We start from the raw sequence: 24,663 nt of genomic DNA, 5'->3' as shown, positions 1-24,663 counted from the left end.
CTATAATACTGTACCTATATTACTATTATTTCTCTAAAAAAAGTTAAGTGAAAGTTTTGATGTCACATTGTAGATCGATCTAAGGACTACACTAGTGGAGTGGTGTGAAAGTCCGTCTGTAAGTGCTAGGTCGTGGGTTCGATTCCCTCCTGGGGAGAACTTCAGCCCCGATCTACAGGACTTCTAGACCCAATGAAGTCGTGTAAAAGTCGTTGTTGGATGTGCTTGGGTGAGAATATAAATATCACCAGTGATATGGGGGAGTAACAAAATGAGCTAGCTTTAAGGGTAGCGCGTCTGCTTTGTAAGTGCTAAGTTGCGGGTTCGATTTCTATCCGGGGCGAACTTTATGCCAAACAAATAGGGTTCGTTCTGGGAACAACTGGTTTTCGCCTGTCTTGTCTTCCTTTTATCTTCGCTTCCGGGCCTCAAGACCTCCGCTGTTACATTTCCCTCTATCAAATCTCTTAAAAAAATAAAGGCACTGTAGTGTTACTAGCCTCGACTTACGGGATGGTTGTCTCCATACACAAAAAGCTTCGCTTCGAGGCTTAGCTGTGGGAGCAACTGTCCCAAGGGATGGTTTAAGGCTTAAACCATACTTTAAGCTTATACGAATCTACGGAATGGCAGGCATTCGGCAACCCTACTCGACTGCCAATTTTGTTGTCATAAAAAAATTTCGAACCCTGATTCACCGGCACTCTGCGCCACTGTTATAACCGCGAGTATGGAACCGCACTGGATCGGTATAAAAATCGCCTCATGACCATAAAGTAAATCGCTTGGAACTTTCATTCTGTCCTTTTTTTTATAGTCATGCAGAAATTGGATTGAGCTTTTCGATGATCTATGTAGTATTGCAGATATTCAAGAGTCGTTTGATAAATGAGACGACTCGGATACTTCGTCTTGGTATGAAGCCCAAATGTAGGTGCCACTACAAAGTATGTCTTGTTTTAGGAAGGTACACCAAGTTTCATTACGTTCCTATTATTACCCTTTATTTGGCGGCCATTTGGAGGGTAGCTCGTCTGACTTCTGACTTGTAAGCGCTAGGTCGCGGGTTCTATCCGTAAGCAAACAAGGTTCGTTCTTGAAACGGTTGGCTTTCTCCTATCCTGTCTTCTATAAAAAGACTTTAACAGTTCCCTCTACCAAAACTCTCCTGTCTTCCTTCTCTCTTCGATTTCGGGACGATAAGACCATAGCAGTTACAGTTCCCTCTGTCAAACCTCTTAAAAAAAAATCATTTTCTGTGTTAAATGGCTATACTTTTACCTACTTCCTCGTGTTTTAGACATTTCCTCCTTGATATAGGTCAGGACAAAGTATGAAATTGGAAATAGAACTTTCGAAACTGAACTACAAAAGTTCCTCGATCGTTCTCATTCCTCATATAGTAAAAAAAAATAATGTTACTTTTTATTTTCCTTATCCTATTATGGATCTTATTTAGGTTCAAACCAGGATATTCCAGCTGTAAATCCTGTTAAATGTGCAGACATTGGATAATTGGATACACTGAGCAGAGTTCCTTTATTACCTGTTTTCAGGCTCGTCATGAGTAGATATAGAAAATAATTTTCCATTAGCTGTTACATCCGTGAGCCGACGTCACACAAACGTATTTAATTTCTAAATAATGATCATTTAGCTGTAGAAAGTACTCATCAATATTGCGTTCCACATCATTGATATTTTTTCAAGACCAAATATAAAATTTCAGTTGACAGGAATAAGAAGAGGAAACTCATATTTGACCGTAAAAGATCATCTTAATATGGAGACCGAGAATTATAGCAACTGTATTATATCAAGTGGATGATGACAATTGAATAACTCTGAATTTTTTTTTCTTCTTTTTGCATTAACAGATTCACCAAGGACTTGTTCAATATGTCAAATGAATGGAATGGAAACCCAAGAATCTGGGAGACTTCTCAGCCTCCTGCACCTGCCTATGCAGCTGAGAGTTCTGGCTCTAATAATTTCTATGGCGCTGGCGGTGCCCCAAGTCACTACTACAATGCTCCTGCCCAGCAAGCACCTTACAATCAACACTACAGTGCCGCGCCTGCCAGTGCTCAGGGATATCAACATCCCTCTCAAATGGTCACAGGTTATTCCTTTAATACTCCCATTCCGGCAAGTACTAACACATTGCAAGAAGCATCCATGGTTCTAAATACTGTAAACAAATTAAATCAGTCATTGGGTGGCTTAGACATCGATCCAGAGTTGTTAAATGCTCTAAGCAAACATATCAAAAATGACAATGCCACTGATCAGGCCCCTAGGAGAGTGGAAATCTATTCTCCTACATTCAACTCCCCCTCCCCTAGTCCCGAGAGGAAACCATCGGACGACAAATTGATTGAAGTTGACGGGAAAAAACTTGTTACTTCTAGGCCATTTTACGAGCAATTCAACCATTACGAAGATGAAACCGACAACATGACCTCCAAAGTTGATCAATTTCTAACCAGAAGTAGGAGAAGCAGAAGTTCAGAGAGAAGAGGTTATACGTCACAAGACAGAACCTGGGAAGGAAGTGTTAGTCCTCCTTCACATCGCCAGGAATTCAGAGGTCAAAGTCCATTTCATCACAGAAGTCAAACTACTCATTCCAGTTATATTACATCTCGTCGTAGAAGTAGAAGTCCCCTAGCACACAGGAGTAGGTCCAGTCGTCGTGATGATAAGTGTAGCTCTAGGGGTGGTAGGAGCAGAAGTCCTAGACGATCGAGTCCTCGTAGAAGAACGAGAAGTAAAAGTCGTGAAAGTGTAAAGTATGCAGAAATAAAGGAGAAAGTTATCAACTTACTTGCAATGTCTAAAAGTGAAAATAGAAAATTTGCAAGCGCTCAACAACTTTCAAGTGTGTTATTAGTAATGAACTTGGACAGTTGGATTACTGACAAAGTTCTGTGGGGTGCCATTCATAAGTATGCACGAGAATATGGAACAAAACCACCCTTCTATATTGAGAAAGCTTCATTCCACTTTTCACAGGCACTTGGTGAAACATTTCTGGCACTTATTGCTTTTGCAACAGTATCTGCTGCAGAAATGTGTATGATGCATACAAAATGTGAACTTGAAATCACAGGACGTCAAAAGAAATCGTTCAAGATGATGTACTACAATGAAAACACCATCGTGTTTGACGCACTGAATCACAAATTCACTGGAATATGGAGAGCTGTTCTTAAGAAAAGAGCTGAACTTCTGGAAGGAAGTGACGACGACTCACAAAATAATGAGGAATTGGAGAAAAGACGAGATTATAAAATAGAAGATAGACCGTCACGATCACATAAAAGTGAAAGCGACTTGGACAAGAAAATCAAAAACATAAAAAAGGAAGATTCTTATGAAAGCAGCAGGCATCTGAAGACAGAATTAGATGAATCTGCTGATATTAATAGAACGTCTGAAAATACTCCGAAAATCGAGAATATGGAGTCTGTTTCAACATCAGTATTAGACGAGGAGACCAAAAGTCAAAACAAAAATAAACCCCAGGCCAACATAATTAAAACAAATGTACTGATCGGAAAAATGAAATCTTACTTGATCAAACAAAACAAACCAAAAACTGATGAAGATGATATTAAAACAAAAAACAGTGAGAGCTCTTCCGATAATCAAAATAAAAAAGATGAACGAGAAAAGAGTGCAAGTAAAATCAGTGTAAAGGAGCCTGTTTCTAAACCTCCTAAAAAAGATGGTGCCTACGAAGACTCAAAATCTAAAAGTCAGAGCCAAAGAAGAGAGGAAAAGTCGGTTGTTGATAAAAAACAAAGGGTCCATGAAGATAATGTTAAGGTAAAACCACATTCCCAAAGTATGGGTGAAAACAAAATATCCAAGAAAGTAGAAGAAAAAGTAGAAAGAACCCATAAAACAGCAGGACAAAAAATCGACCCAAAGAAAGAGGTCCATACGGACAGTAAATCTAGTGTCACGGAGCCCACCATTAAAAAAGAAAGTGAAATAAAAGAAAATCGTCTTAAAAATGACCAAGGAAAAGTAAAGGCTGATTCACGTGTCAATCAGCCTAACACTAAAGGGAAATCCATTGGAATAAGTGAAAGTAGTAACAGTGACAAAAAAGTAGAGACTGGAAAGTCAAATGAAAGAAGAGAAAGTAATGAAAAACCTAAGCCTATTAATTCACGTGCAAATGAGCCAAGTGGGAGACGGCAATCAGCTGAAGCGAGAGGAACCAATAAAAACAAAAATGAAGGGAATAATGGTGACCAAAAGGCAAAGGCTGATAAAAGCAAATCACTTGAAAATCAGACAGTGGAAAAGAAAAACTCCAAAGAGTCGGTTATTATTAATGCTTCGTCTTCCGAAAAAATAGCAAATAACCAAACTCTTAAAACAGAGACACATGAGGGGAAAACGAACAAGCCCGCTAAAGTGGAACAACCAAGTAAAGAGGATACATCAAAAATTGTTCCTCTCAAAAAAGTTGATGTTTCTAAAGATGGAAATAAAAAAGAAGTAAAGGAAAAAATAGAAACGAAAGTTTCTACGGAGAAAAGTACAGCATTAACTGTGAAGTCAGAAAACAAAACACTGGAAACTGGAAAATCTCAAAAATCCACTACTAAATCGGCAAAAGGACTTGACACAAAATGTATAAACGATGGAAAGGAGGAACTTGGTAAAAACCTACCACCAAAGAAAACATCTGCAGAATTAAATTTAGAGATGAACAAAAAGTCAAAAGATGTACAAAATGATGCTAAGACCTCAAAGGATGTAGAAAGTGATGCTAAAAGCTCAAAGGACGTAGAAAGCGATAATAAGACTTCAAAGGACTTAGGAAGTAATGCTAAGACCTCAAAGGATGTAGAAAGTGATGCTAAAAGCTCAAAGGACGTAGAAAGCGATAATAAGACTTCAAAGGACTTAGGAAGTAATGCTAAGACCTCAAAGGACGTAGAAAGTGATTCTCAGACTACAAAAGTTATAGAAAGTGATGCTAAAACCTCAAAAAATGTAGAAAACGATGGTAAGACTTCAACAGATGTAGAAAGTGATGCCAAGATCTCGAAAGACTTAGAAAGGAATGCTAAGACCTTTAAAATTTTAGAAAGTGATTCTACGACTTCAGAAAATGTAGAAAATGATGCTAAGACCACAAGGGATGTAGAAACTGATGCTAAGACTGCAACAGATGTAGCAAGTGGTGCTAAGACCTCATATAAAAGACAAATGTCACCCAATCGAAGAAACCCAAAAAAAGCAAGAGGAAGACGAAGTGATGTAGATGAATTGTTCTCACCTCACGGGGAAGATATTGCAATCGCTTTGCAACAAGAAGAAGAAGAGGCCGAACTTTTTGGTAAACGCCCGGATAAATTTAGACGTAAGCGTGACCGCTTTAATAGAAACCAAAGTCTTGAACCAAACCATAAAGGTGGTCGTAATTTTGATAGAGAAGACAACAGTCCCTTCCACCACGGTAGAGGTAACTCCCGTGAAGATCGCTTTGGTAAAGATGACAGATGGCGAGGAGGATTCCGCAATGATAATCGTAGACCTAACTGGGAACACCCTGGACATCATGACAAGAGACGGCGAGGAGATCAAGATGGTTTCGATGATATTGACGGAAATGAAGATGGATATTGGAACAAAAAACGTGAATCTCCTAAACAACCTCCTGCAGTGAATCCATGGATTCATAATGAAGCCCCTAGTGAAAGAGTAAGCTTAAGTTTGAAAGAATTGAAGGATCCAGAGTTTCTTCTTCGTGTCCTATTGCAAACATCGATCATGATTCAAAACAATCAGCTGACGATGGCAAATCCTCTAGATTCTCTAACTCCCACTGACAAAGATTTGATTATTCAAACGTTGAATGAAATAGAAGCCACAAGTCAGGTTGTCATTTATGCTACTTTGAATGATAAGACCAAGTTTAATGCTGCAGAGCATCGCGTTCTTCTTGAAGCTCTATCAAATATTCACATGTTCAAGGCAGCATTATTACCTCCTGGTAGTTTTAATGCTAGTGAAGATATGGATATTGATAAGAATGAAGACTACACGTCAGGGCCCTCTACAGAAAGTAAGAAGGAACAAACGGACGTATATGTTTCAATGAACAATATTAAACAGTGGGTAACGAAAAATCATGTCATTAAATATTTGCGTGATTTCAATTTGAGATTTGACTATGTTAAGATTCATCCAATATTGAGAAATGAGACTTATACCGACGGGTTTATTAAATTTACAGATCTAGAGTCTGCTAGTGAACTACTTAAGAGAACAAACAGAGTTTTATACGTTGGCAGAGACAAAGACGGGATCCAGTTGAGTATTGCAGATGTTTCAAAGAAACCAAGCAAATGGACTTGTAATTCTTGCTCTATGAGAAACTCTTATGATACTCTTATCTGTTTGAAATGTCAAAAGCTTAAAGAAAAACTTCGTGATATTCAAATAACGACAGACGTCACTAATAAAATTGCTCTAATAAATTTCAAAAAGACGACCACTGTAGATGATATACAACAGATTTTCAAAAAAATTGCGCCTTTCTTGAGTGCAACTGTGAAAGCCCATATTGACTCGTCTAGTGATCTGGTTGTTCATTTTCTTGTTGAGTTGCCTAACCCACAAGCGTGCAGTATGCTAAAGAAATGTATTCGAGATCATATGGAAGAGTTCTCTCATATTAGAGCTGGTCCCCGAGTTGCTATGAGTTTTCTTGTACCCCAAACTCCTGTCAGTGAGGATTGTGCTCCTAAACAGAGGATGTATACATTTGCAGATGTTCCTCGTCTAGCGCAGTACAGTGCCTCCCTGTACGCCACCACAGAAGTAGAGAGAGTCAAATTCTTTGAACACTACACCGCTCTCTACACACAAGAACTTATCCAAGGTAATCCCATCAATGTGGTTCTACCTGAAGATGTAAGTACTCCTCAGAGCTCTGGTGTACCCAATGGAACTGATGATAAACGGTGGCCTGTCCCTAACGTGAGCTCTTTCACCTATGATCAAAACTCTGGCTACTACTATGATCACTCTACTGGATTATACTATGAGAGTTCCTCTCAGTATTTCTACAATATGGAGACAGGGAAATTTTTACAATATGACACTACACGTGGAACTTACGTTTTGGTTCAAAATTCTGAAATCAGTAGCGCCCCTGTGAAAGCAGGTCCAGGAACAGCTAGTGGAAACATTACAAATCCATCTGCAGTATCTCAGGATGATCAAAATGCACTGGGAACAAATTCCGCTAATAAAGAAAGTAAAATTCACGCGAAGAAAGTTATGAAAGATTTGGAGAAATGGTCCAAGTCTGTGAAGAAACAAAAGAAAGCCATTGCCAATGTGTTTGATCAAGACACGGATAGTAATGAAAAGTCAACCCCTGCGGATGTTGGTTTCGACATTCTTCGAAAAACAGAACCTCCCAAACCAGGAACTTCCAAACCCGGAACGTCTTCAGTTCAAAGCATTTCCTCTCTTATCATGGATAATCATACTCTCTGTGAGGATGAGGAGGAAGAATATGCTTTTATTGACTGGAAGAACTTCACATGTAACCTATGTCATCGGGTGTTCAACAATGCCGATGTTCTGAACAAGCATAGTAAACTATCAGAGCTGCACAGGAATAATCTAAAACAGTGGTACGTGAGTAAGAACTTGGATCCGGATGATGAAGAGAACAGGAAGCAGCAGTACAGAGATAGAGCAGCAGAACGTCGTAACAAAACTATGGGGAAAACCAATGCACAGAACCAAGGTAGAGGAGGAGCTAGTAGTCCTCCAGAGTCTTGGCTATGTAGTACGCCTGGCTGTATGGCGTACAAGAGATCTGGCTTTGACTCTTGCATCACTTGTGAAAAGAATATGGACTCGAGATATAGATCTAACATTGCACCACCTGTCGCTCCCGTGGTTCCAGACATGTCAGTAGGAAGTCGATTACTCATGAAAATGGGTTGGGACCAGGGAACAGGTCTGGGTAAGGCAGGACAAGGGAATAAGAACCCTGTCCAAGTGGAAAAGAAGAGTGGCTACCTTGGACTAGGAGCACAGAAAGAAGAAATGAGGGAAGAAGGAGAAAGCTACACCTCTTTTATAAAACGTAGTACTCAAAGACGATTTCAACAGGTGTCAGACAGATATTGAGTGAACCAATATGTCAAATAATATTTATATGAGAATCAATGTCAAGTCCTGGTTAGTCCAGAATATTACGTCACTATGAAAATCTTTTTTGGGGGGTTTGTGCGCAAATGCATAGGAGTACGTGAAGTTATATTTGAGACACATTAAAATATTTTCGTTTTTCTCTTCCATTTCGTCAGATGTTAAATTGATAATTCTGAACTGGGCTGTTATACAAGTATCTCCCGCACACGTCTTGATTTCCATTACGGAGTTTTTACTATTTAGGAATTCTGTTTTTCACAATCCCAGCCTGGTTGTGGCTTTATAATCTATGCAATATGGAATCTCTGTAGACAACCAGTATGTATCTCCCGCACACGTTTTGGTTTCCACTACGGAGTTTTTACTATTTAAAAACCCAGCCGGGTTGTGACTTTATTATCTATGCAATATGGAACCTCTGCTTAAGGAACCACAAGCACATACCTACATGATAAACATAAACAGAGTTTTGTAAAACAAGATGACTGAAGACGTAGACAATAGCTCAGCAGTACTTAGTTTGAAATTTGCTGACTGAGCATGGTTTGACCTGTGTTGTGTGAATCAGCTAGTAAATATAGGGTGTGTATAAACTCTCGATATGACTTACGAACTGGGAAAAGAAGGGAGCGTTTTTATCATTATTATTGTTTTTTTTTTTCTTTTTTTTTTTTTTTTTTTTCTTTTCTTTTTTTACTATAGGCAGGTACATACTTTTATTTTTGAAAAGTTTCAACCAGCCGATGTTTTTTGTTCTAAACGTAATTTTTACCGCTTAAATTAACATCCCAGCATGAGACAAGTAGTAAACGAGGCAAAGCAACCCAAAGCAACCATCTTTGAACCCACGCATTCTCTACAGCTCACAGGAATAAATAGGGTGAGATTTTAAGATTTTTTTAATCTAAAAACAAAGAACGTGTCGAACACACGTCCCTGCTTCTTTTCACATGTCATAAAAGAGATAGTTATGGGACCCCTTGTATTACGAATACTCTGGTATTTCCAATTCAAGTCTTCTAGGATTGTCAAGTGCGAGGAATGTTGATTAGTGTGTAATGTCATAAAAGAGAAAGTTGTAGAATTTTGTGTTTATTTTTAAGAAAATACTGGTTTTAAAACCATTCTAAAATCGTAGGACCACCACAAAGTTATGGGACCCCTTGTATTACGAATATTCTGGTACATATTTCTAATTCAAGACTTCTAGAATTGTCAAGTGCGAGGAATATTGATTATTGTGTATCTATTGACAGGAAGTTATACACGTATTTTTTCAATATTATTAATTTAAATAGTTTTTCATCACATTGTAAAGTATAAAATGACCAATTGTACTTAGATAATTGTCCTTTTATTTGAGTTCAAAAGTAGTGGGTAAGTTTTTTACTACCTTTCTTAATCCTCATAACTATTAAAAATGTAGGTATCCAGAAAAAAGTACATACCTATAGAAAGTACGTACCTAATTTTGAAAACTTTTTTTATCTTTTTCCCCTCCACGATATTTTATCTTCCACTTGAGTAGTGCCAATTCAGTGATAACATGTGTCTATTTACCATACAGAAATTAACAGTGCGGTGAATGTTTCTTTTCTAGCCGAAAGCAGAAAAAAATCAATGTTGAGGCGCAAATTTTAAAGTGCTTTTTTTTCTTAGACGATAGGAGTGTAGGAACAGGAATGGAAAAAAATCTCTATTATTTCGGAGTCTATTTTCTTCGTTCTATTTTGTAAAGGTTGTTTTTCAATTATTTAAAATTGTAAATATTTTATCCCCCTAAATATTATTTTATCTTGAAATAAATATTCAAACGTCCTGAATAATCTGTTATTTCTTGAATATGATCCGTAAGCATTATTTTCAAAAGGTTTTGGGTCTGGTTACCCACATTTCTTTGGGATTTTCTGCCAATAATGAAATCAAATATTCAAGCTTTTAATTGGGGGGGGGGGGGGGGGGGGGGGCATTTTATTTTATAGTCGGGTCAAAATCAAAGTTTAAACTCGGTAAGCCAATCAGATTGCTTGATCCAAGAGTTGAACCTAAACCGAATTAAACTCCTATGGTGGCCCGATCCATTAATTTGTTCGATAGTGTTTAGTTTTGTAATGTAAAGATTTTAACCACAAATAAATACAGATTACAGAATAAAAGTTTACTAGTAGGTACCTACATCTGTAGGTAGTTAGGTTTTTGATTTCCAGTGGTCGAAAACTCCGACTCTCAATCCAGGGGGTCATGAAATTTATACTATTAGTACAAATGTAAAAAGATCTTTGAGTTACTTTGTACGAAAGCCCATTGAAACTTGACTTTTCGGTCAGGCATGTGTTGATATAGGGCAACCCTTTCAATAATCACAAAAAGACAGTTCGGTCTTTAAAAAAAGACAATCTTCAAACATTCTTTTGAGATTAAGGTGAGTTTGGGCATTATTTAATTCTAATATCTATCATTTTCAAAATAAAAGTACCTAAACCTTGGGAAAATGTAGTCAGATCGCCTAGCAACACATTTTATGGACAAAGGTTGAAGCATAAACATAGAAAAAAGGGGTGAACATTGATTACATAAGTAATTTGAAAATTGTTAACTGGTAATATCTTCACAATTCTGTTTTGTTTTCAGATGAGACAATGATCAAGAATGTCTTGGAGTGACCTTCATCACAACTGGCTATTGAATTATCCTTCACATGAGCCCAGGCCCAGACATCAGTACAATAATCCAAGTTCCTATCACCCATACCGTCCCACAAGTCACGATGCCCGTCCACACTACTCTTTTGGTCAAAGGTATCAAAGCAATGAGATCAACTACCAGACATACCATAGAGATCATTACCAAAGTGAAAGGAGACATTCTTTACCGTCAAGAGATACAGGGAACCCGGCTTTTAGGCCTGGAAATACCAGGAACACTGACTGGAATGCAAGATTTACAAAAAGGGCGTCTCAAAGAGTACCAGAAACAGTCAAGAAGTCTGCAAATCAACCAGTAAGTAGCACAAAATCAGGAGTTACCAAGACGCCTGTAAAGAAATCTCAGGATAAACTTACGAAGAAAGATTCTGAATGTAAATCAACAATTTCAAAGACAGCGGGAAGTACACCAAAAGATTCACAGAAACCTGAACTTAAACCAGGTATTACTAAAAATTCCCTAAATAAAACTTTGCAAACAAAGAATACTTCAAATAAACCAGTAGAAACCAAGAATTCTCCTAATAAAACAGTACAAACAAAAAACACTTCAAATAAAGCAGTAGAAACCAAGAATGCTTCTAATAATCCAGTAGCTACAAAGAATAAAGCAATACAAGCGATTACTTCAAACAAATCAGTAGAAATAAAGAATTCCGCCAATAAAACAGTTGAAACAAAGAATGCTCCTAACAATAAAGTAATTACAAAGAATTCCGCAAGTAATGCAGTAGAAACAAAGAATGTACCTAATAATCTAGTAGCTACAAAGAATTCCCCTAATAAACCAGTACAAACGACTACTTCAAACAAACCAGTAGAAGCAAAGAATTCCGCAAATAAAGCAGTAGAAACCAAGAATGCTTCTAATAATCCAGTTGCTACAAAGAATTCCCCTAATCCAGTACAAACGACTACTTCAACAGTAGAAGCAAAGAATTCCACAAATAAAGCAGTAGAAACAAAGAATGTACCTAATAATCCAGTAGCTACAAAGAATTCCCCTAATAAACCAGTACAAACGACTACTTCAAACAAACCAGTAGAAGCAAAGAATTCCGCAAATAAAGTAGTAGAAACCAAGAATGCTTCTAATAATCCAGTTGCTACAAAGAATTCCCCTAATCCAGTACAAACGACTACTTCAAACAAACCAGTAGAAGCAAAGAATTCCACAAATAAAGCAGTAGAAACAAAGAATGTACCTAATAATCCAGTAGCTACAAAGAATTCCCCTAATAAACCAGTACAAACGACTACTTCAAACAAACCAGTAGAAGCAAAGAATTCCACAAATAAAGCAGTAGAAACAAAGAATGTACCTAATAATCCAGTAGCTACAAAGAATTCCCCTAATAAACCAGTACAAACGACTACTTCGAACAAACCAGTAGAAGCAAAGAATTCCGCAAATAAAGTAGTAGAAACCAAGAATGCTCCTAATAATCCAATTGCTACAAAGAATTCACCTAATAAACCAGTAGAAACGAGTACAAATAAATCAGTAGAAATAAAGAATTCCTCAAATAAAGCAGTTGAAACAAAGAATTCCCCTACTAAACCAGTCAAAACAAAGGATTCTTCAAATAAGTCAGTAGAAATAAAGAATTCTTCAAATAATTCTGGAGATCATAAGAACTTACCAACAGATTCAAAAATTTCTCCAAAGAATTCTGATGACAAGAATTCTGCAAATATACCAGGAGACAGCAAGAGTTCTACAGATAAACCAGGAGATGACAAGAATTCTGCAAATATACCAGGAGACACCAAGATTTCTACAGATAAACAAGGATATGACAGGACTGCTGCAGTTAAAGCCGAAGATGACAAGAATGCTGCAAGTAAACGAGATGACAATTCTGCAAATAAACCAGGAGATGAAAAGAATTCTGCAAATAAACCAGGAGATACCAAGAATTCTGTAAATAAACAAGGAAATGACGAGAATTCTGTAAATAAACAAGAAGTTGGCCATTCTGGAAATACACCAGAAAACACCAAGATTTTTACAAATAAGCAAGGAAATGACAATTCTGTTAATAACAAACTAGGAGATACAGTCAAGTGTGCCCCAGAGAAATCTAAACAAAGTAAGACGGGTGAATCAACTAGTACCAAAATATTTCCCTTTTCCCTTAGCTCTTTTCTATCTTCCTGTCCACTAGGGTCTGAGTCGGAACCAAAAGTACCAAAGAGTTCAGATGTACAAAAACAAATTAATACTGATAGCTCTTTGTCGGGAAGTGTAAAAGATTCAACTAAGCAAGTGAAGCATATTGAAGAAAAGAATGTTGTTGAAAAATCTGAAACTACTAACAACAAAAATGTGTTATTTTCTATCAATAAGTCAACGAATATCAGAAAAACCCTCATTCGATCTCCAGATCTAGAACTTGTGTTTGAAAAAATAGATAGTGATGTTGGCAAATCTCAAAATACTGTTAAGTCTCAAAACTCGGAAATTGATGCTATACAAATAGTTGGCGAAGTTAAAAAATCTCGAGTTGAAGAGTCTAAATCTCAAAACTCGGAAACTAATAATGTAATAGTCGTTAATGAGATTGAAAAATCACAAGATCTACAACCTCAAAACACCAAAATCGAAGTTCAAAAGACCCCTCCGGACTTTGAAGTTGTCTTTGAACATATTCAAACAAAAAATGATACAAAGGAACTGTCCAACTCCGCTGAAAAGTGTGCTGATAAAGATAAAAATACTACAGCTACGACCAGAACGAGTCAATCACCACAGAAGGAAACTGGATCCAAAACTATCACAGAATCGGACAATAACATAGAAACATCAAAAGTTTTAACAATCAGAGTTAGAAGTATTGGAGAACTTTTAAAGACGAACGTTAAGGAAAATGAAACATCTGAACAGAAATCATCGTCAGTTGTTGAAAATGTTCCTAAAATATCATTATCTGCAAACCCAACTAATGTTACGGTCGCTAAGGTAAAACCTATAAACATTGTAAATCCCAACCCAAGCAGTAGCACATCTGTACCTAAAGACAAAGCAATCAATGTAAAGAATAATTCAAGTAATGTAAACAGTACTTCAGGTCATAAAATCCCCACCCTTGGAAATGTTTTTCCTTCAAATCATACTAATTCATCTCAAGTGGCGCATCTACCAAACATACAAAGTCAACATGGTAATCCTCAAACAGCACCACCACCAAATATACAAAATGAATCAAGTGGTCCTCCAATGGTACCACCACCAAATACACAAAATCAGTCAAGTGGTCCGCCAATGGTACCACCGCCAAATATACAAAATCAACAATCTGGCCTAGCGTTACCACAGCCAAACATGCTAATACCACCACCTAACATACAAAATCAACCATACGGACCAAATCAGATGAACATGCCACCCGGCAACTTTCACCACGGATGGAATGCTCCACCTCAGTATAACGGCCCTTCTCTCCATTATTTACAACCGCACTTTCAAAATCATGGTCCACCTGAACATCTGCAGAGAAACTATGTAAGTTTCTCAAACTTATTTGACCACATGCCTCCCCATGTGCAACAACCTTATGAGTGGCAGCAGCAGCAGCACCACCATGCCTCTCAGTATTACAATCAAAATTGCAATGATTACCCTTACGAACAATCTTATCAAAATGTGCATGATCACCATGTGAACAACCCAACTGAATTTCATACATCCAATAATCATATTTATTCTGAATTCGAGACTCGAAACACATCAGCAACAAGAGACAATTCTACAAACCCACTTCCAATTACCAACATTACATCTTACCAAAATAATCCTCCAAATCAAGAATTAGCAGAAAATGTGTGTCCACCTACCACTCACCCTTCAGGGTCTATTCAAAATAATGCTACGAATCCAGAACCTCAACCAACCAGTCTACCTATACAGTCAGAGCTTAACAGAGATAATAATGGAAACCAAAATATCGACAACTGTTCCCAACCTGAGACCCTCAACACATCAAAATCTGTTGTGGATAATTCTAATAAAGAATCTCAACCAAGTGCCTTAGTGGACACAGAGTCTAGTCATGTTGAGTCTCAGCTCCAAAATAATACTGATATTAATTTGTATAATTCTTCCAGTGTCCACAAAACTAGTGGAAACAGTTCTACGCAAAATTCCAATTCAAATCCTCACGACGTTTTAATTGACAACATTGATAAAACCATTGATCTCTTAAAAAATAAGACTACATTTGAGCTATATAAAAAAATAATGAAAACCATGTATACATTACAACTTCAATTGAAAAAAAGCGTTCTAGGAAACGACACTTCTGGAGCCTTTGAAAATTTCTTGCAAAAAATGTATAGACAAATAACAGTGGAATTTTCTAAATTAGAACTTATGGACAAAGATAAACAGGATAATGAAAACTTGGCTCTGATTCGTCTGAATAATTCTGTTCAATCTCTCTCAGATGAAGTAAAAACAATCGAAAATAACAATTCGAAAATGTCTACAAATGCTAAAGATGACGATATTTTATTTCCCTTGGCAAGTGAGGTTGAAATGGATAAAATAGAAAGTAAAAATACAAAACAAGATAGTACCCAATGTAAAACTTTAGCAGCTCAAGATGAGAAAAACACCAAATCTCTAGATGATCAGATTTTGGATTTTCTTACAGCTGGTCTTCAGAAATTTCAACAAAGAAATACGGCTATTTATGATAGAATGCATAGAATTGAATTTTCATTAAAAGACCCATGTTCATCATCCGTGAATTCACCTTTTTCTCCTATAAGCAGTGACAATAGTAGGCGTGATTCTAAAAGTCCACCGTTTAGAAGACAGAGTAATCGGAATGCGTCCGGAGAAAAGTATTCGAGAATTACACGAAAAAAATCACTGTCTCCTCGTCGAAATTCTTTTAGTAAAACAAGCCGACCAAGCAACTATTCTCGGGAAGATGTGGGTTCAAGTAGGCAACCTTTGGGGTACAGAGAGAGATCGCATTCAGTAAGTCCGACTAGATTTAGAGAAAGAAGAACAGACTCTAGATACAAACGTATTTCTCGTGAAAAATCTATGTCCGTCAGTCCGCCTCGATCTCGTGACAATGAATATCGTTCACGATTAGGACCTCGATTGAGGAGATCCCGACATTCTCGAGAGAAATCACCTGAAAAATCTTTATCTATCAGTCCTCCACCATCTCGTGACTATCAAGATCGTCCTTCACGAATAAAATCTCGATCCAGAAGATCCCGGTATTCTCGAGAGAAATTGCCTGAAGATAATAGAACAAATTCAAGTTCCAGACGTCCTGTTCAATCGAGTCCCTCCAGGTCTCGAAGAACAAATGATGAACAATCTAGATATGTTGTCAAAAGATTGTCTAGAAGCCCATTGAAGTATCAGAAAAGAAATGATATTCCTAGGCATTTTTCTAATAGTCGTCAAAGACTTTTACAATCTCCATCAAAGAGGGACAGAGAATTGCCTCATTCTCCCGATGAAAGAAGGTCTTTGAGGTCCTCCAGTTCTCCAAGCTTGAAGTTGGAAAGCAAGTCGAAGTATTCACATAGGAGATCTGCATCTTCAAGTTCATCTTGTTCCGGAAACGAAAAAATCTTTCGAATGCGCCAGGATAGATCTCCTAGGAGATCCGTATCTCCTAGAAGCTCTGTAATTCGACAAAGAAAAGCTGAAAAGATACCTAGAAGTTGTGAAAGGTCTCCGCCTCGATCAAAGATAAACAAAGAAATCCAATTTTCCTCTCGACAAAGATCATCGAGTCCCTCCGGCTCTCGAAGTTTAACAATCGGAAAGGAATCCAGACGTTCACGGAGGAGGTCTACCTCATCAAGTTCTTCTTGTTCTCAAAAAGAAAAGAATCGGAGATTTTGCGAAGATTATTCTATGTTACAAACTGAGAATACAGTCAAGCGCAAAAGGAAGCCGATTGTATTATCTCCTAGCCCAAGAAAACGTAAAAGATCTCCAATCGTATTTTCTCCTAGCCCAGAGAGATCAAATGCGGAGCTGGAAAATCCATGTAAAGTTGTATATTCCCAGATTTACTCTCCAGAACTGTCTGAGGAAGAAGATGGTGTCTATTGGGATAACTCGTATGGTTACAACATTCGTTCGAAACCAACATTTGATCTAAGATCTAAACTAAAGAAGAGACAGGCGAGTCCAGATACAATTTACGATAAACAAGATCTTTATAAAAGAGCTAGAGAAATATTGATCGAAAGAAAAATTGAAGAAAATGGATCTAATATGAGTGATCTGAACAAAGAAAAAGTTAGAAAATCTGAAAAACTTGAAGATCTTGAAAAATACTTTTCAATCAGGAATAAATTGCAAAATTTAAGAAATGAAACAATGAAGTCTCGTAGAGAAGATTCTACTATACCTCACAATTCCTCAATTCAAAATAAAAATAACCCTCATGGCAGTGAAAGTAGTGACATACAAATAAATGATCTCCAAAAGAGCGTCGATGATATTTTCAAATATATTGATATGAACTTTCCATTATTCGATAATGAAGATGGTGATAATTGTAACAATGAAAATATTACGGATGATCGCCAAAGTGAACAAAAAACGCAAATGAAACATGGTGAAAACAGTGTTAAACAAGGTCCTGATACTACTTTGGCCATAACTGAAGATTCCACGAGTGATATTGAAGAAGGAGAAATTGTTGAGGATGATCTTCGTGATATATTAACTTTCATTAAAAAGAAAAAAGGAATAACGTCGATTTCACTGAACGAGTCTGAAAAAGATCAGCTACTCTTGGATGCTAAGGCGTATTTAGAAAGTAGATTACTACAAATTAGTAATGAAAGAGAACAAAATCCTGCAAACAGCAACGATGAACCGGAGACGATACAAAATATTAAACAGATTGATGAAATAGTTAATGTAAAGCAGAACCCGAAATTTGATTTTTTAAAGGAAAAAACTGAAGATAATGAACACATTTTATCAAAAGAAGAGGTTACTTTGAATAGAGATGATTCTGTAGCTATGAAAAATAGTGATAGTTTTATAGAAGTAAATGTAAAAGACCCAAACAATGATCTTGAGAAAATTAATATAACATTCCCTCAGAATCCGTCAACTGCAAATCTGGATAAAAGTAAGAATTCTCCGGAAACAAACGTGAAAGAATGTAAAAATTCCGATCTTGACACTAAAATTACATCCCCACAAAATGAACCAATATTAGATACAGATAAAAATGAGAATGACGATGACGATATCCACTTCTTGGAAGACTTGCTTGCAGATATTGATGACATCTTTGAATATGTCGAAAATGAAGGAACGAAGTCTCCCTCAGAAGATGATGAAAGTCCTGACCGTAATATTAAAAACAGCTCAGATGAAAGAGAAATAACACCTCTACCTAAAAATTATGAGAGCCCTGAGTCCAATATTACTAACAGCTCGAAAAAACCGTCCCTCAAAAGAAAACTCGAATTAGTAGAGATAAAACAAGAGAAAAAAGTATCAAATACAAATTCATCAGGATCATTACAAGAGACCATTAAAAACATTGCTCTTCAAAATTCTTTAACTAAAAGCAGTGCAGGGAAATCAGAATCCTCCAAACATAACCATTACATTGAGAAAACTGTTGACGCTGATGAAAAAAGAAGTTTGAAAAACAAACTTCATGATGCAACAAACAATCAAAAACTGACCTTAAACCCACTAAGTGTAGAATCCGTTTATAAGGATGATGTTTTAGATTCACTTGTAGAAAGTGAATTAAATATGATGAAAATTTATGTCCAATGTAGTAATACATGTGAAGATAGTGAGAAAACTACAAACAAATGTAAAATTCCTGAACAATCCGATCCGATTGAAAAACCATTGTTTCAGGACGGTCATCTAAAGATTCTAAAGACTAATAATTCAACTCGAACCCACATTGATGAGGTTATAGCTAAACCAAAACATAAAGGTAATGTTTGTGATATTGTAAACAATATTGATAAACCTCTAGAGTTGGCTGAAGAAAATGAACTCGAAATGATGAAAAAGATTATAAGTAAAACCGATGAAAAACTAAACTTGTCATCTACCTCAATTCTAAAATCCAAGACATTTACAGAAGACGATTTTGTTTCCAAAGGTGGCGAAAGCCATTTAAGTAATGAGGACAATCCCTTTAGCAGGATAACATCGAACCAAGAAAGTACACATGAAGTCACTCACACTGATAGAATGAAATCATGTGAGAAAAAAGTAGAAACAAAAATGACAAAACATGTTCATGACAATGGTAATGATGTGTTAGATAAAGTTTCTATAAAAAATGAACCTTTGAAAAATGTTCCAAAAACTGACTACTTAGAAAATGAAAATTTTCAAGGCAATATATTATGTAAGGATCAAACACAAAGTTCTTGTGTGTCGGATTTGAACAAAAAACAGTACAAATTTTTCAGAACTAAAAACAATGAAAACTCATCTAGACAGCAAGATAATGATTGTATGGTTACTGCCGAGTTAGATAGAAATGAACAACATAATTCTTGTCAAAAGGAAAAATCAAAGAAAAAGAAATGTTCAGATACTCCTAAAAATTCAATAGTGTCGTCAAAACAAACTGTATTTAAAAAAAGAACTGATCTATCCAATGACAGAAATGCATCTGTTAGTGGTGTTTCATCCGATGTATACGAACTATCTCAAGATTCACAACAGACTAAGTCACAGATATCACACAAATCAAAACAGGTGCTTAAGAATAATAAAGAACATGAGTCTAAGGAAGAAAATGTACCTCAAAAAACCCTCAAACTCAACACTAAACAGAAAAATCTATCAAAAAAAGATCAAAGAGACTTGAACTCTGAATCGGGAATGGAAGTCATTCCAAAAAGAACTCGTAAATCCTTTCCAGTAAGTGAAACGGAGTTGAAAAAATTAGACCGAAAAGATAAAATTAGAACTAGCCGAGAGAAAAATAAAGGAGATATTGAATCAGAGAAAAAAGACCAAGATATTCAAAGAACACTTCGATCACATAGACCCAATGAATCATCTTATATATCTAGGAAATCAAGAGATGAAAGCAGTTCAGAATCCTCAGATGAAGAAACTGTTCAATCGAAAAGAACTCGTCGCTCATGTACTCTGCAGAAACAAACCTCATCACCAGAGTCTGAACTAAAAAAATGTAAGGAGTCGAAAAGAATCCGGGATGACAATAGCAGTTCAGACGAAAAGATTCCATCGAAAAGGACACGGCGCTCTTGTACTTTGCAGAAACAAAACACATCTCAACCTGAATGCAAAAGAAATGAAAAATCCGAGACAGTTCGAGAACTTGAAAGTCCTGAATCTTCAAATGTAGAAATTTCATCGAAAAGAACACGACGGTCTTGTACTTTGCTGAAACAAAGCACATCACCAGAATGTAAACTCACAACAGAAGAAGAAACAAAAACAAGATACCCTCGCAGAAGTAATGTACAACGTGCAAGCTTAGCTGATATAGACTCGGACTTTGAATCAACCAGCGAAAGCTCCGACTCTGAAGACACTACCTCCCCTTTAGATAAAAATACCAACAATGTAGATAAGAAGAATACTCGAACAAAACGCTTGGAAAAGCAAGATGTAGACAAAAAAGTCAGCGTAACATTAGACGAACACATGGATAATGGTTGTTCAAAAAGAAAATACGTATCTGTCGCCGAAACTAATCCTCATGAGATTGAATGTCCTTCCAAATCGAATTCAGATAAGGGCTTAGAGGGTAATAAATTCAATAGAAAAATCGATCTGAAAGAAATAAAGAAAGCCTGTTCTAGCGAGGATCAGAAAAAGAAATGTGATAGTACAAAAACGAAAAGAGAATGTGATAGCAATGAAACAAAAAAGAAATCAAGGAAGTGTGATATAAAAACACCGCTGGAACAAGGAAATATTTGGAAGGTTCATTCTCTAAATACCAACATAGAATCTGAAGCCGGACAAGCAACGGAAAGTCCTAAGGAAAAGATTGCCAAGACTAGTCACCTCAAGGCAGAAAATTCCACGACGGAAAATTTCCTTGAGAATCAAAAGTCAATGAAAAATTTACCAAGTGGTAAAGGAAAATCTATTGCTACAGAAAAATCCAAACATTCTGAAGCTCAGCACTCAAGTTCGAAGACAAATCGGGCAACTCGTACCACGAACCCCAAGTAAACAAAATCCTGGGTACTACCTGGTGAACATTTGGGATTTCAAAAATCAAAAGGCCGGTGTAGCAGTTGACCAAGACCCTGAATTACCACAAACGTACACAGACTCATCTTGGTATGTTTTTCTTTATCCTTTTCATCAATCAAGTAGAACCGTTTTTGAACACCTTCTGAACATAGAGCTCGATCTTTTAGTACTGCTCTGAAGTTCTTGGTCTTTTGTCTTTTTGAAGAATTTTGGACTATTAATATTAGAATTTTGGACTGGTTGAGCCCCTATAATTTTTGCGGGCAGCCATTTTTTCGTGATGACGTCAGTTCATGTGTCAGTTCGTGATGACGTCAGTTCATGTGTAAACCATGGCTGTTTCAACGTTATTTTTTTTTGCGACCTTTTAGCGACATTTTAGGGGATTTAGGTACCGTTTTGGATGTTTTTGAGTGCGCCAATGCACTTTTTGGGTACTTTTTCATCGGAATAGGACTCTATCTCGAAAAAAATTGTCATTTGGTTTAGCCCCTATAATTTTCGCGGGCAGCCATTTTTTTGTGATGACGTCAGTTCATGTGTCAGTTCGTGATGACGTCAGTTCATGTGTAAACCATGGCTGTTTCAACGTTATTTTTTTTGCGACCTTTTAGCGACATTTTAGGGGATTTAGGTACCGTTTTGGATGTTTTTGAGTGCGCCAATGCACTTTTTGGGTACTTTTACATCGGAATAGGACTCTATCTCGAAAAAATTGTCATTTGGTTGAGCCCCTATAATTTTTGCGGGCAGCCATTTTTTCGTGATGACGTCAGTTCATGCGAGGTCGTAAACCATGGCTGTTTCAACGTTATTTTTTTTGCGACCTTTTAGCGACATTTTAGGGGATTTAGGGACCGTTTTGGATGTTTTTGAGTGCGCCAATGCACTTTTTGGGTACTTTTACATCGGAATAGGACTCTATCTCGAAAAAAATTTTCATTTGGTTGTGCCCCATTAATATTAAGTATTAAACTTGAACACTGTATTTTTTCAACTGTGGCTAATTTTTTTGCTGGCTATCAAGACGATGTGATTTATTTTTTTAGTCAAGTGCCTTAATTTTAAGTGATGTGATGTTTTGAGTTTGTGGACTAATGTCGAGGTAGTCAAGCTTGCTGGAATTTACTAGCGCTCCTCACGTGGTTAAAGTCACCCCGATGTAGGCATCAACAGTCGAGAACCATACCCGACGGTCACCCGTTCACTTATACAACACGCTCGACATTGCTTAACTCTAAAAATTTTGTTGAAAATTTCAGTATCCCTAGTTTCATTCACTCGGGCTATGCTATGATTACCATTAGTATTTCCTATGTGCATATATTATACAGGTGTCATCTTTTTATTTTTACTTCCCCCCCCCCTTTGTTATTTTTATTTTATATATTTTTTTGGTTACAAATGGTACTAAATTTATAACCTCAAATGTTATCCTTAGTAGTCTTTTATATTACTTTCTTATTTTTTATATTGATCTCAATTCTGTTACTTTCCATTTTGACCTTTTTGAATGGTAAAAATAAAGAATTTGTTGTTTTGGTATCAATTTTTTAAAAGGAAAGTGTTATTTTTTGCTGAAAATAGTTTGATATCTGCTACTCATCTTAAATTACAAAAGAAATAAGACACGTTTTTTCAGATACATATAAAATACAATTCATATCTACTGTATTCAGACAATTCAATAAATAATTGACACTTTTTTTATAGTCACAAAATACAATTCTGACTACATTTAAATAAATAAATAAATAAATAATTGAAATATTTACAACTGACAAATGATACACAGGTAATAATTAAATAATTATTATAGGTAACCGTATTGAATAAAAAAGAAAGTAATTAACATCTTACCAGTTAACTTTCTTGTGCTGGCGCGGATGACCTACTGGCTAAAGTTAATGCGCCTTTGGGGAAATGGAAAGTATTGAGTCCTTTCTCGTCTATGAAGGGAGAGACATACTACGTGGTCTTTTCTCTATTTTGTCACCATCTTTCTCAACCTTGATTTTAAAATCAGGGGAGTGAGGTGCAGACAGCATCGATTGATTATGTTTAAAAGAACCTACAAATTTCTCGTATAGGTAACAATGTCTCAGTTTTGTTGCTACAAAGTTCATGCTACACTGTGTTTTCTGCATTAAAAAGGAACGCGGTAGCACTCCGCCCCGCCAAGTCAAGACAGTTTGGCAGCGTAAATAACAGTATTTACTAGGTAGGTAGAGTAACTAATTAATTCCCCTTCCTGTGGACTAGTTCATTTCTCCCTCTCCCTCCCCTCTACATAAATCGTATGGGAGCGTTCATATATCGGATATTCAGGTAGATTTTCACGCAGTTATCCTGGGATTTCCAGGGCGTCACGAGAGCATCACAGGATATATGCAACTCAGGACACGCATAGTGGATGGGCACAATGCCTTTCATACTCTTGAAGTTACTCGCGATATTCACAAACACGCCGAAGTGGAACGGGGAACTATTGGAAATCTGAACGAAACTCATCGTGAGGACCTTCTTGTAGAGGCAGAGCTTGCAGATGAAATACTGGGAGTAGCAGTTCATCAGGATGACGTACTTGTGCACTTTGGTTTCGCTCTCGGAGACTTTCGTTTTGAAGTTGGAGATCTCAATGTTGACCCCGTTGCCTTTCAGCAGGTGAAGATGATGCACTTGGTTGAGATGCTCGGAGAGATGCAGGACTGAATTGGTCCAGGGACAAGCGTGCATGGGACATTTGAGTTGGCGAAACTTGCACTTGTCTTCGTGCTTGTCGCGTTTCGCCTTGGGCAGGTACACCTTGCAGCCGAACCTGAAAGCAGGAAATGTAAAGCGTTAGAATTTATTGGATCGCACATCTTAGAGGGGAAATAGATTGTGTTCTAGACCGGCTGACGGGTTGAACTTTTCAAGCTTGCGACTCGAAATAAACAAAACTCTAAAATTAAGATGTTAATCTAACTCCTCTAAATTTTTTCACCACGGTCTTATTAGCCCTTACCCCGTCGACTCACCTGAAATTTCGACAGGGTAGCTCAAGTTTGGTAAAGATTCGTTCAAGGGCCACATTCCTCTGCCAGGAATAGTCGATGGTGATCCTACAGAATGGACACTTGAGAAGTCTGGCCGCACATGAGGTACACACTAGATTGCCGCAGGTCTGACAGGAAGTAATGCCGCGGTCCAGGGGCTCCAGACAAACGCCGCACTCGGAAATGGATGCTATCAGCTCCTTGCAGTTGGCACAACACTCTGGCTCCTTCTTACAATGGAGACCTGAAATGGGAGAGAAGGAAAACAGGAGCGTGTTACGTTTCATGATTTTAATTAATGTGAAAAAGGTGAAAATTGTGGGTATTGTTTGTTAGGATTTAAATGCAGTAGGAGTCTGCGCCAAATTTTTTTAACCATCGGTATTAAATTCCTGATAGTTAACCTTTTCACATTTTTTCACACAAATGAGCTCTGATCTTGAAATTTGTCGCGACGATCTATGAACTCAAAGCGAGAAAGTTTTAGATAACACTT

The 24,663-nt window shown here is 37.0% G+C and overlaps 3 protein-coding genes across 4 annotated transcripts; 2 read left to right on the top strand and 1 right to left on the bottom strand.

The window, feature by feature from the left end:
• Positions 1-1,505: 1,505 nt before the first annotated feature.
• Positions 1,506-9,887, top strand: LOC103518745. Its single transcript, XM_008483827.3, has one exon. It carries the CDS (start codon positions 1,900-1,902, stop codon positions 8,176-8,178), a length of 6,279 nt encoding a protein of 2,092 aa, XP_008482049.1. The 5' UTR covers positions 1,506-1,899; the 3' UTR covers positions 8,179-9,887.
• Positions 9,888-10,575: 688 nt separating this feature from the next.
• LOC103518741 lies at positions 10,576-21,256 on the top strand. 2 transcript variants are annotated; one of them, XM_026830466.1, is made up of 2 exons: positions 10,577-11,806; positions 12,434-21,256. In XM_026830466.1, exons 1-2 carry the CDS (start codon positions 10,852-10,854, stop codon positions 21,103-21,105), a joined length of 9,627 nt encoding a protein of 3,208 aa, XP_026686267.1. In that variant the 5' UTR covers positions 10,577-10,851; the 3' UTR covers positions 21,106-21,256. The 2 variants fall into 2 exon arrangements, with proteins under 2 accessions (XP_008482044.2, XP_026686267.1); XM_008483822.3 differs by having other exon boundaries at positions 10,576-21,256.
• A 1,603-nt stretch (positions 21,257-22,859) lies between these two features.
• Positions 22,860-24,469, bottom strand: LOC103518743 (probable E3 ubiquitin-protein ligase sinah). The gene is made up of 2 exons (XM_008483825.2): positions 24,150-24,469; positions 22,860-23,947 (listed from the first exon to the last, which is right to left on the bottom strand). Exons 1-2 carry the CDS (start codon positions 24,452-24,454, stop codon positions 23,416-23,418), a joined length of 837 nt encoding a protein of 278 aa, XP_008482047.2. The 5' UTR covers positions 24,455-24,469; the 3' UTR covers positions 22,860-23,415.
• Between the last annotated feature and the right edge of the window lie 194 nt (positions 24,470-24,663).

The sequence above is a fragment of the Diaphorina citri genome, unplaced genomic scaffold (genome assembly GCF_000475195.1).
Source record: "Diaphorina citri unplaced genomic scaffold, Diaci psyllid genome assembly version 1.1 scaffold2340, whole genome shotgun sequence".
NCBI classification, from domain to species: Eukaryota; Metazoa; Arthropoda; class Insecta; order Hemiptera; family Psyllidae; genus Diaphorina; species Diaphorina citri.
This window is presented reverse-complemented; position numbering and strand designations above follow the sequence as displayed.

Coding starts and splice junctions, on each gene's coding strand:
- LOC103518741 (XM_008483822.3), top strand. CDS start 10,852: ATGTCTTGGAGTGACCTTCATCACAACTGGCTATTGAATTATCCTTCA.
- LOC103518743 (XM_008483825.2), bottom strand. CDS start 24,454: ATGAAACGTAACACGCTCCTGTTTTCCTTCTCTCCCATTTCAGGTCTC. Junction 23,948..24,149: donor CTACCCTGTCGAAATTTCAG/GTGAGTCGACGG, acceptor TCCTGCTTTCAG/GTTCGGCTGCAAGGTGTACC.
- LOC103518745 (XM_008483827.3), top strand. CDS start 1,900: ATGTCAAATGAATGGAATGGAAACCCAAGAATCTGGGAGACTTCTCAG.